The sequence below is a fragment of the Pantherophis guttatus genome, chromosome 15, assembly GCF_059756535.1.
Source record: "Pantherophis guttatus breed Tessera chromosome 15, ASM5975653v1, whole genome shotgun sequence".
NCBI lineage: Eukaryota > Metazoa > Chordata > Lepidosauria > Squamata > Colubridae > Pantherophis > Pantherophis guttatus.
The window spans coordinates 13,755,436-13,767,720 of record NC_142077.1 but is presented as its reverse complement, the minus strand read 5'-3'; the positions used below and the strand labels follow the sequence as shown (position 1 = coordinate 13,767,720).

Here is a 12,285-nt window from a genome sequence, read left to right as displayed (position 1 = left end):
TGTAGAAAGGAGAAATGGCGTGCTGCAGAATGTCATGAAGTGCCTACTTGCAGATGCCGACATGAGCCAAGTTTTTTGGGCAGAAGCGGTCAAAATGGCTAATTATCTAGTCAACAGGATGTGGAGTAGTGCCATTGACCAAACCCCATACTTCCTAGTCCATGGAAGGAAACCTAGCCTCTCACACCTGAGAATTTTTGATTCCTATGCCTGGGTCCATATTCCCAAGCACCTCAGAAGAAATGGGGGTAAGGCATCAAGGAGGCTCAGATTTATAGGTTATGCAACCGGCAGCAAGGCCTCTAGGTTTGTAGACAAAAATAACCTTGTCATTGTCTCTAGATCAGCTTCCTTTGAGGAGGGGTCAAATTGGTCAAAAATTCATTCCAATGAACCCGGTTATTCCCCTATTAGAAGCAACACTGAACAAGCAGCACCACCTGAAGAGGATGAACCAACAAACTCCAAACAACTGACCAGCGAAGATCCGGATGGTGATGAATCCCTACCTGACTCTGACGATTCAGACAAGGACTCCCTAGGTGACTTCACACCTCCTGCCTCACCTAAACGACCATATCTTCGCAGCGCCTGGGACAGAGGCCCGCCCCATTTTGATTGGAAAGATACCTCCGGCAGCTCCAATTCTGACACCGATGCTCCAGATGTCAATGATGATGGTGAGTGGCAATTTCCCAGATGATCAAAACGCTCCAATAAAGGGGTGCCACCCAAAAGGTTGGACATTGGCTGTGTTGCCTCAGTCAACAGCATTACCATGGCCCCTAAAACGTACATAGATGTCCTCCAGCTTCCCGAGGAAGAACAGCGCAGGTGGAGGGTGGCAATGGAGCGGGAAATGGACAGTCTCAAAAAATTAAAAGTTTTCATCCCCATGTAAGTCCCCAAAAAGAGGAAAGCAATTGGCACCCGTTGGGTCTACAAGGTCAAGCCAATGCCCAACAACAAACTCCTCAATAAGGCCCGGCTGGTAGCACAAGGCTACGCACAGCGCTACTTGCAGGACTTTGATGAAACATACTCCCCCACCGTGAGAGCGGAAAGTGTGAGGACTGCTTTGGTCACTGCAGCAGCACATGGGGAACACATTTTTCAATTCATTGTGCAAACTGCTTATTTACACACACATCTAAAACAAGAAATTTACGTCAGAGGTGCCCCCGGATTCCAGCAGCAGGAAGGCCACACCTGGCTTCTGAAGAAAAGTTTGTACGGCCTCAAACAATCAGGCAGACTGTGGTACAAATGCCTGACTAAAACTCTCAAATCACTGGGTTTCCATCCATCTCCAGCTGATAAATGTACCTTCACAAGGGATACCGAAGGGGGGCTCGAGAAAGTCCTAGTGTATGTTGATGACCTTTTATATATAGGGCCTGACAAGGGGGGATGTATTATATTTGCCAGGACCCTACAAAAAAAGTTCACTCTAAAGTCTTTAGGATATGTGGACAAGTACCTAGGCGTACAAATCATCACTACACCAAAAGGTTTTGCTCTCTCCCAAAAGGAGAAGATAGAGGAACTCTTGGTGAAATGTAAAATGGAAGATAGCAAGCCAACGGCTATCCCAATGCAGACCGACTATTATGGATTGGCACACAAGGATAGCCCAGAGTTCCAAAATAATACTCTATTTAGGTCAGTGGTCGGCTCATTACTATATATAAGTAACTGGAGCCATCCAGATATTGCCCTGGCTGTAAACCTGCTATCCAGACAATCCTACCCAGTTCCACTGGTTGGCCATTAAAAAGCTATTAAGGTATCTCAAGACCACAGCAGATTATGTGCTTTGCTTGGAACCTGAGAATAGAGACAAGGCCCAATTAAAATGCTTCGTGGATGCGGACTGGGCCGGAGATACCAAGACACATAGGAGTACTTCGGGCTTCTTGGTACTATTAAATGAGGCACCCATCCATTGGCATGTGGGGCAACAGAAATTTGTTTCGGGGTCCACCGCTGAGGCCGAATATGCATGCTTATCAGAGGCAGGGAACAATCTGATATGGTTTGATGCCTTAATTTCTAGCATCTGGACACCATCGACTTTGCCCATCCAAATTATAGAAGACAACACCGGGGCCATAGGCATTGCCAAAGCCTATGCGGTGGGAAAAAGGTCCAGACATATTGATATCCGCTATCAAAATGTTAGGCAACTAGTAGAGATGGGGTTTATATCTTTATCACATTGTCAGACCAAATATCAAACAGCTGATATTTTCACAAAACCTCTACCAGCAGATAGGCACAAAGATCTGTGTAAAAAGTTATGTCTCACAGGGTAAAATCTGTTGTGCATTGCATTTGTATGTTTGCATGCCATTAGCTCGCAAGGAGGGGAACTGTCAAGTATTTACAAGCCATTGGCACATGTATCATACAGACACTAGTGGAGGCAGAAAGTGCCCCCACCCCTATGTGGAAAGGAGGGGCTTACACTGAGTATAAAACCCCCTCTAACCTTTCCACCATGCTCTCTTTTACGTTTGTTCTCCATGAGACATGATCTTTGATCAGGGTAGTCACACACGCTGTGTGCCCCCTAACCTAATGAATATTAAGACAGCCTTTGTATATAGTTAATATGCTTCGTTATATGAATAAATACATTTATCACATTTATTCATGCATCTGCCTTTGGACTCTTCTATGCTCCTGGGTGTTTCTACGATCCCAATTTCCACACAGGGCCAACAGGCTGAGCTCCATTTTGAGGGCCATCCATTTTCTCCATCATATTTCTCTGTTTATTTATTTATTTATTTTTATTTATTTAATTTGTATACCGCCCTACTCCCGAAGGACTCAGGGCGGTGAACAGCCAAGCAATAAGATACATAAATACAAAAATTTAAAAAACCAGTTAAAATCGAATTAAATCATTTTTTGGCCCAGACAAATTAAAACACCCCAATAATTTAAGAACAGATTTAAAATTTATGTATTAAAAGAGGGAGGAGATTAGGCCAAGCCTGCTTGATGGAATAAAAGAGTCTTCACAGCGCGGCGGAAGGTGCGCAGATCCGGGATCCTCCGTATCTCTGGGGGGAGCTCATTCCAGACGGTAGGTGCCCCCACAGAGAAGGCTCTCCCCCTAGGGGTCGCCAGCCGACATTGTTTGGCTGACGGCACCCGGAGGAGTCCCTCTCTATGAGAGCGTACTGGCCGGTGGGAGGCTATTGGTGGTAGTAGGCGGTCCCGTAAATAACCAGGTCCTAAGCCATGGAGCGCTTTAAAGGTGGTAACCAAAACCTTGAAGCGTACCCGGAAGACCACCGGGAGCCAGTGCAGCTCGCGCAGGAGAGGTGTCACATGGGAGCGCCATGACGCTCCCATTACCACCCACGCGGCCGCACTCTGCGCCAGTTGGAGCCTCCGGGTGCTCCTCAAGGGGAGCCCCATGTAGAGAGCATTACAATAGTCCAGGCGGGAGGTGACGAGGGCATGAGTGACTGTGCGTAACGAGTCCCGATCCAGAAAGGGACGCAACTGACGAATCAGGCGAACCTGATAAAAAATCCTCCCGGTCACGGCCGTCAAGTGCTCTTCTAAAGACAGCCGTGAATCCAGGAGGACGCCCAAGTTGCGAGCCCTCTCCGTGGGGGCCAGTGATTCGCCCCCAATAGTCAGAGATGGCGTCAACTGACTATACCGGGATGTCGGAAACCACAGCCACTCGGTCTTGGATGGGTTGAGCCTGAGCCTGTTCCTCCCCATCCAGATCCGTACGGCCTCCAGGCACCGGGACATCACTTCAAGGGCATCGTTGGGGTGATCCGGGGTGGAGATGTACAGCTGGGTGTCATCAGCGTACTGATGGTACTCCACCCCGAAACCACGGATGATCTCGCCCAGCGGCTTCACATAAATGTTGAACAGGAGAGGCGAGAGGACCGACCCTTGCGGCACCCCACATATGAGGGGCCTCGGGGTCGACCTCTGTCCCCCGGTCAACACAGACTGCGACCGGTCAGAGAGAAAGGAGGAGAACCACCGTAACACAGTGCCTCCCACTCCTAACTCTTCCAACCGGTGCAGCATGATACCATGGTCGATGGTATCAAAAGCCGCTGAGAGATCTAACAGGACCAGGACAGAGGAGCACCCCCTGTCCCGAGCCCTCCAGAGATCATCAACCAACACGACCAATGCCGTTTCCGTGCTGTACCCGGGCCTGAAACCCGACTGGAATGGATCCAGATACGTTGTTTCATCCAGGTGCTGGGGGAGCTGTTTCGCGACCACACTCTCAACAACCTTCGCCACAAAACGAAGGTTGGAGACCGGACGATAATTTACCAACATTGCCGGGTCCAGGGATGGCTTCTTGAGGAGAGGCCTCACCACCGCCTCTTTCAAGGCGGCAGGAAAGACACCCTCACCCAACGAAGCATTTATAATCCCCTGGAACCAGCCTCGTGTCACCTCCCGAGAAGCCAGCACTAACCAGGAGGGACACGGGTCCAATAAACAAGTGGTTGCGTTCAGTCTACCCAGAATCCTGTCCACATCCTCAGGGGTCACAGGATCAAACTCATCCCAGATAACATTCTCAAGACCTGCCCCTGTCCCTCCTCCTGAGACTACCCAGTCGGAGTCCAGATCTTCCCGAATCTGAGTGATTTTGTCATACAGATATTGAACAAAATCCTCGGCTCTACCCTCCAAGGGGTCCTCCCGCACTTCCTGGTGGAGCAGGGAGCGGGTCACCCTGAACAGGGCGGCCGGGCGATTATCTGATGACGCAATAAGAGCAGCAAAATAGCTACATTTCGCTGCTTTTATCGCCACTAGGTAAGTCCTAATATGAGATCTTACCAGTGTCCGGTCCGATTCGGAACGGCTGGCCCTCCAACTGCTCTCTAGGCGTCTTTTCCGGCGCTTCAACTCCCTCAGCTCCTCGGTAAACCAAGGAGCTAAATGAGATCGGCGCCGGGTCAGAGGCCGCAAAGGCACGACCCGGTCCAGAGCTCCAGCGGCCGCCCTATCCCAGGCGGCCACTAGGTCTCCAGTCGGGGCGTGTGCCAGAGCCTCAGGGAATGGCCCAAGCTCCATCTGGAACCTGTCAGGTTCCATCAGGCGCCTGGGGCGGAACCATCTTACCGGCTCCGCCTCCCTGCGGCGGGGTTAGCGGTTCGAAGGTCGAGACGAAGGAGAGAGTGATCCGACCATGACAAGGGCTCGGTGACTATATCCCCTATCTCAAGATCACTCAACCACTGTCCAGAGACAAAAACCAGATCCAGCGTGTTTCCCCCCGTGTGTGTAGGGCCATGAATTAACTGGGTCAGGTCCATAGCTGTCATGGAAGCCATGAACTCCCGAGCCACCTCAGACGCCTCGCCCACGGACGGTAGGTTGAAATCCCCCATGACCATAAGCCTGGGGGTATCAACCGCCATTTGAGTCAAATGCTGCACTAAAATCTTGAAAGCCTGCAAACCTTGTTTTACCTCACTGATATAGATTAGATATTTCAAGACAAACTTGTTGCCAATATTAGTTTATTAACATGCATTATTTCTTACAAAATCTATACAGCATTTAACTCTACCTAAAACCTTCTGCAAGGAATGAATTTTTCTCAGCTTTAACTAAGAGGATCATGGCATAAATTTTAGCCACAATATCTATTTGGCCTATAGTTGCTAGAGTAATTTTTATTCCACATTTTAGATGGATAAAATGCTACTATTGCCAACTTCAATCCAACTGGAGAGCAGGGATTATTTATCAGTGAAACTGAAGATGCCAACAGAGGCCCCAACAACTATTTGATGTTTTTTGATCAGTTAAATAGTTGGTAGAACGTCTTCTCCAGGGAATGTATTGCTTGCATTTCAGGCCTTTTATGATTAATCTCAAGATGAACATAATGGGGTAAAATATTGACATGTTCACTAATATTCTGAAAAGCAGCAGATGAATTCCATGGAGAAGATATTGGATCTATTGCTCATCCATCACCACCCACCCCTCACTTTACCAGAAGGAGAAACACACACACAAACCTGTGGGACTTTGTAGGTGCCTCCTAATGTTGACATCTGGATGGAGATCTCCCTGTCAGCTGCATCAAGAAGAGCCAGAAGGTTCTCCTTCCTTCCACAGCCGTAGTTGGGGACATTGGCTTTTCCAGTGGAGAGAATGTCCAGCAAGGCATCTGAAGTGTGGAAAGTGCTCAAATAGTTGTTATGGATGTTGTAGCCAAGTGTGAGGTTGTGGAAGAGATGGGAGTTCTTGTTGGCCAGGTGAATGTTGAAAATGAATAGTAAGCAAAAATAAAAATCGTCAGAAGTCCTATTGGAAAAAAAAAGTTATTATAATCAACAGCCACAACAAATACTTTTGTTATATATAATATATATAATCCTCCACAAGCCTACTGAGCCTTCAACCAATATTGATCCAAAAGCAAAGATCAGTTACACAAATATAGAAATGGGCTGAGGTACGGCAACTACAACTGATTCCACCACTACTTTAAATTCATTATTCAAGTGATAAATTAAGGATTGAACAGAGAGGAAAAGAATCTGCAGGCCTTTCAGCTTTTTTTCAGACCCCTTTTTGAGTCTCTTTCACAAAATCAGACAAAAGAGAGAAGCCATGGAAATCAAAATCATTCAGGAAATTAGACATATTCCCCAACATAGGAATAAATGAAAAATAAAAAAGAGAAAAGAAGGAGAGTGTTAGAATGGAGGGAGTGCAACTCCATCACCCTGAATGACTTACGGATCATGGAAAAGAAACTGAAGAGAAGGAGCCACGTTGAAAAGCAATTTTGAATGCAATCTTTCCTTTCCATTGGTGACTATACCAATGAGATGGTCTCCTGGTCTGTAGTAGCTCCATGGTTTCCCATCCTGGTTCTCCAAACTCAGCGGGCATTTCATTCTCATCTTCCCAGAGACTGGATGGGACAAAAGCAGCATCAGAGGCAGAAGCAGGAGGTCCATCATTCATGGGGTGAATCAATGAATCCCTTTCCTGTTTCTAAAGAAGAATTAGAAGAATCAAAAAAACTCTCACAAGGTGGAACATCCAGTTGCTTTTTCTCAACACAGAGAAACACTCAGCTTCATCTGGAAAGGAGAGAGACATAGATTCAAGAGCACAGACTCTGCCTGTCCCAAACCTCCATATTTCTCTGCCCAAAGTCTCCCCTGGAGGATTCGGCCAAACAGCAGAGCTGAAACTTTTATCATAATTCTCCCTCTCAGGAGGGATCCCTGGATAATTCAAGTAGTTCTTGCAGTCAAAGATTGTTGGGAAATTCTCTGGAGGGAAATGAAAGGGAAATAATCCCCATGTGATTCATAATAACAGGGGCAGAGATGGAATTAAATTGGTCATCTAGAATTGAGCGGTTTGGGAGTTCCATGCTTGAAAGTGGCCCCGGGGGAAATACACGGCACCTGTGGCTGAAGAAACAAATAAATCTGATATTTGTTTGCATAGTGATGAAAGACAAAACTCCAGGGGCCAGTTAATGCCGGAGCATGTCACAGATCTGAAATAGCTGCCAGCTGAGTTGGAACCAAAATTTACTTTATTTTGAAAGTTAATGCTCAAGGGCATCGCACAAAAGAGCTGATGCAATTGTGTGACCAGATTCCTAGAACAAAATCGACTTTAGTAAAAAAAAACTAACTAGGAAAAAAAATGAAGAGATGAAGAGACTAAACTTTAATGAAAAAGTAGTTATCAGAACTTTGCATAGTTGAAAAAACACACAGAGAGACAGAAACACAGAGAGGTTAAAAAAAATAGCCAAGTGAAAAGAGATGGAGAAATCAAGGCTGCCTCTCACCCCATGTGGGGAGGGAGGGAGGGAGGGAAGGGGAGCTCAGGACCTTTGTGTTGCAGATGGAAAGCTGATCTGCAAAATCCAACTTCCATCTTCAGAGACCTGGGAAGGCAGAAGCCCATATCCCATGTTGCTCAGCCACCTCTTTCCATGCACTCAGGGGGGGAAACCAAAGCCCAGACCCACAGAGAAAGCCCGGGATGGCCAGGAAGGAGGAGGGGATCTGGGGCATTCCTGGGAGACGTCAATGCGGAGAAGCAGCCAAAGATTCTTACTTACTTACTTAGCAACGACAACAACTGCTTTGATGCCAGGAAAATCTCACTCTGGAAAGACACCCATATTTTGGGGCAGCTGGGGTGGCGGAGGGGCTGCACTCCCTGCCCAAAAGGTTCGCCATCACAGTCCTCAAACATCAACTGTCATTTTATGTAAATCTTCATCCATTGTGTTGTAGGAAAGACAGGACCAGGCCAAGCTCTTCAATGTAGGAAAGCTTTATTTGCGCAGGTTCAAACAGCAAAAGCATATCAAAATGTTTGAACCCCGAAGGATTTGCAAGAACAAGCATTTATACTTCTGAATACGTGTACATAAGCAAGGGTGTTACCTTTGACATATATGGTAAGATAGGGAACTAGAAAACACTTGCTACAGACCTTTGGTATTGATAATTAGGAGAAGGGAGTAACATATGTTATCACAGTATTACATGGACAGGATGTTAAGATGAATGACAGGATACGTCTGTCTGGGTCAGCTAGATGAAAATACTTTCTTGCCAATACAGCTGTTTTTACCAACCAGAGAAGAGGAACTACTTGTCTTGACCAAACTTATATTTGCTAACAATGGTACAGACCAAAGTTTGGCCTATCTCAATTGGAATTGATAGTATATGTACGAATACGGGTAATTTTGTGCCTAAGAACAACAACAGTAATAATATACATACTAAGGGTTTTTTCTTCTTCTTCTGGAACTTTATTTTACAAAATCAGGGATTTTATTGTAGTACAATAAATTTTAGTAGTAAGCTTTCTAATCTTCTAATTTTCAGCTCTTCTTCCATCCCTTAAGGGCAGATTCTTCATCCTGGAATCATGTTTTGGCTCTAATGTTACTTTATCTTGCTCGATGAAAGAAATAAAGTTTTGAATGTAAGTAGAGATCAGGAAATCTCTACTTTCTCCGTCTCTGCCATGGATGGTCTGAGAAAGTCAGTGTCTCACCTCCTCAGTCGCTCCGTGAAGTCCTTTCTCATATTCTCCTTTTCTTCGATCAAAGCCCTTTTCTCACTTACGAGGCTCTCAATTTTATGCTGGAGTTCCAGTCTCTCGTTCCTCATCACACTTGTGTTTGTTTCTTTTCTGTAAGTTTAGAAGACCGGAGAGAAATTAGCCTTCTAAGTTTTTTGCTTCGATCACCAAGCATAATTACTGTAAATTCTCAATTATTTTTTCCCTTCATTTGCTTCTATCTTATATACATAAACATATACACACACACAGATATACACTTATTTCCTTTTGACCGCCCAAAAAACGGCTAGGGCTTCTTTTTTGGGGTGGGGGTCATATTTCCAGTCCCAGGAGGCATGGATAAGTTGCCCCTCACACCTCCTTGCCTAACTGTCTTACCAGCAGCTTACTCTGTGAAACAGCTGATCTGCGGGTGGGCTGCTGCCGGCAGCTCCAAGGAGCACGGCCGCTTTTGCAGCCTCAATCTACAGGCTCCGGGCACACAGCTACGCTGAGCCTGGCGGTCTTTGGGCCCAGCAGCCTCCAGTACCTTCCGCCGGAGCTACTCCACGCAGAGATGAGAAGAGAGCTACAGCACCTGTCAGGGCCCGAAGTGAGCCAGGCTCAGCATGGCTGTAAGCCCGATTCCTGCAGAACTGAATAGGCAGGCAGGCCAGCGCTCAGCAGCCCAAAGGCAGCAGTGGGCGAGGCGACATAGGCAGCACAGCTCCACCGGCGGCTGCTCCAAAAGGGGCCCTGGCAGACTGGCAGCCCAGCAGGGCTGATGAGAGCAGAGCTGCCAGGAGGGCAAAGAGGCCCCGTGACACCAGCAGCAACAGGGGCAGCTGCTTGGCGGCCAGTACGGGGCATGCCGCAGCCGAGACATGCCCAGCAGTAGCTGAGCCAGTAGGCAGGGTGAGTGAGAAGCGCCCCACCGGCCAGCCACTGAAGCTCCGCCACTGCGAGAGAGAAGGAGAGAGGGAGAGAGAGAGATCCGATCCAACCTCGGAGGGCTGGTGGTGATGTTCCCTCCCTCCCTCCCTCCCTCCCTCTCTCTCTCTCTCTCTCTCTCTCTCTCACACACACACACACACACACACACACACACACACACACACACACAGGTCCCTCACCCCCCCATCCCCCCATGGCAGCCTCATCCCTTCACTAACCTGCTTTCCAGCTCCGTTCTCGGCTGAGCACGTGGGGCAAGAAGTCTGTGGGACTCTGGTAAAAAAACCCACCATAATTGAGACCTTCCAACTTTTCATGCAAAAAAAAAAAAAAAAAAAAAAATCTCGCAAAGTTTGAAGGTCTCAACTGTTTCTTTTACTGGAGTCCCAGACTTCTGTCCGTTCCCTGCATGCGCAGCGGAGAACGGAGCTGGAAAGCAGGTTAGTGAAGGGATGAGGCTGCCTTGGGGGTGGGAGTGGGAGGGGGGCTGAGGGACCCCTGTTTGTGTGTGTGTGTGTGTTTGTGTGTGTGTGTGTTTGTGTGTGTGTGTGTGACAGAGAGGGAGAGAGAGAGCACATTGCTGCCAGCCCTGGATAACTCTCCGAGGTTGAATCTCTCTCTCTCTCTCTCATACACACACACACTGTCCTTTATTTGGGATCGCAGCACAGAGGCCTCTCCCAAAAGCTGAAGCCTTCGGATGGAACATTTTGGGGACGTCCTGTGGTGCCAAGGAAAGAACAATTGGTAGGAAAATGGGGGGGGGAAGGAGGAGGTTGCTCCGAAGCGACAGCAGAGCGTTGCACTTGGGAGGCTCCACGGGTAATACCGGTATTGAATTGCACGTCCTGCTCCAGTGAGAGGGGGGGCATGCAGGGGACTCGGTGGCCAGGGAAGACGGGGTTTTGGGGTGCAAAGGAAGAAGGGATGATCTCCCTCCTCCATTTCGCTGCAGGGTCGCCATGGAGCTCATGCAGGGGAGCGTGACTGCTGGCGAAGGGAGCCCTGGCAGGCCGGCGGCTGGAGAGGTGCTCCAAAGATCTGGGCCAAGTTGCCCGGCCCTCGCTGGCTCAGCTGATTCATGGGCTGCAATTAAGGGGCCGAGCCTCCATGGAGTGACTGGGGAAGGGAAGGGCTGCCTCCTGTGCTGGCCACGCCCTCCCCTTCACTTATATTAGGCCCACCCCAAAAAAATCAGGCTAGGACTTATTTTTGGAGAAGGTCGTATTTTCAGAGAAACACGGTATTTCTTACCTGTCCAGTTGTTCCCGCAGCTCTTGGATCTCCCCGAGGAGCTCCTGGTTCTCCCCAGCTTCCTTCAGAACCCTGCAGTGGAGATGGAGGTTTTGTTGCTCCAACATCTGGATTCTGTAAAATAGGAAGACAAGAGGGAAATGAGCCCCCTCAGGTCTTCACCCGAATCATCAAACCCTTTTAAAATGAAAACTAACTAAAATGCCTGGCACTTCCTTTGTTTTACCCAGCCTTACTTTTTAATTACTTGAGTTTTGCCATTTCTGTTGCCACAGCTACAGTGCCAAGTTCTTCTCACAGGAACCAAAGCAGGAAGGATTTCAATGATTTATTAGGCACTTCAGAAATGCTCAGGAAAACTGACAAATCGGTAGATCCTATCTACATCTCCAGCATATTCTGAAGGGATTTGATTCGCTTCTTCAGTCTTCACAACATTATTTAAGTGCAAATGAATGAAGTTTTACTTTCAGTATTTAGCATTTCATAATCTATAAGTACCACAAAGGAATCTTCAGATCTTAAAACCTTTTTCCCCCCCTTTTTTTGGCTTTCATACCAGAAAAGGCACCAACCAATTCAAAAGAATTTCCAAACTTTCTAATGGGGACCGAAGGGGGAGAAGACTGAACTGGGGAGAGCCGAGGGGGAGCCGAGAACTGAGGTCAGTGAGCAGCAGAGGAGGAGATCAAAGCAGGGACCTCCTAAATTCAGAGGATTTGGCCAGGAAAAGTCCCTGTCAAGAGATTCATGATGTCTCCCACCCATCCAGGCAACGTAATTCAACGCAGAACGTTGTGTAATGTGTGTCCAGGGTAGGGAGCTAAGGAGAATTGAAGAGGAAATCCTGGAAGAGAAAGTCAGGGTTTCTCACCTCCGCAGTTTCTCCTCCACCTCCCTGCAGAGTTCTGCGTTCTTCTCCGAAAGCTGGGCATTTTTACTCAGGAGCTCCTCAGTCAGGGAGAACGACTTCTGCTTTCTGCTGCTGTAAAT

The 12,285-nt window shown here is 47.7% G+C and overlaps 2 protein-coding genes across 2 annotated transcripts in view; both read right to left on the bottom strand.

The window, feature by feature from the left end:
• LOC148111939 (vomeronasal type-2 receptor 26-like) overlaps nucleotides 1-12,285 on the bottom strand; it is a 271,952-nt gene that overhangs the window by 111,596 nt on the left and 148,071 nt on the right. The gene's annotated exons all lie outside the window — the stretch shown is intronic.
• Nucleotides 8,821-12,285, bottom strand: part of LOC148111942 (uncharacterized) — a 34,691-nt gene continuing 31,226 nt past the window's right edge. Inside the window, exons 8-10 of the mRNA XM_087879409.1 lie at nucleotides 12,167-12,277; nucleotides 11,293-11,406; nucleotides 8,821-9,213 (exon numbers count right to left, since the gene is read on the bottom strand). Of these exons, the coding sequence (XP_087735535.1) occupies nucleotides 9,072-9,213; nucleotides 11,293-11,406; nucleotides 12,167-12,277 (367 nt within the window). The 3' untranslated portion in view covers nucleotides 8,821-9,071. The remainder of the gene's footprint in view (nucleotides 9,214-11,292; nucleotides 11,407-12,166; nucleotides 12,278-12,285) is intronic.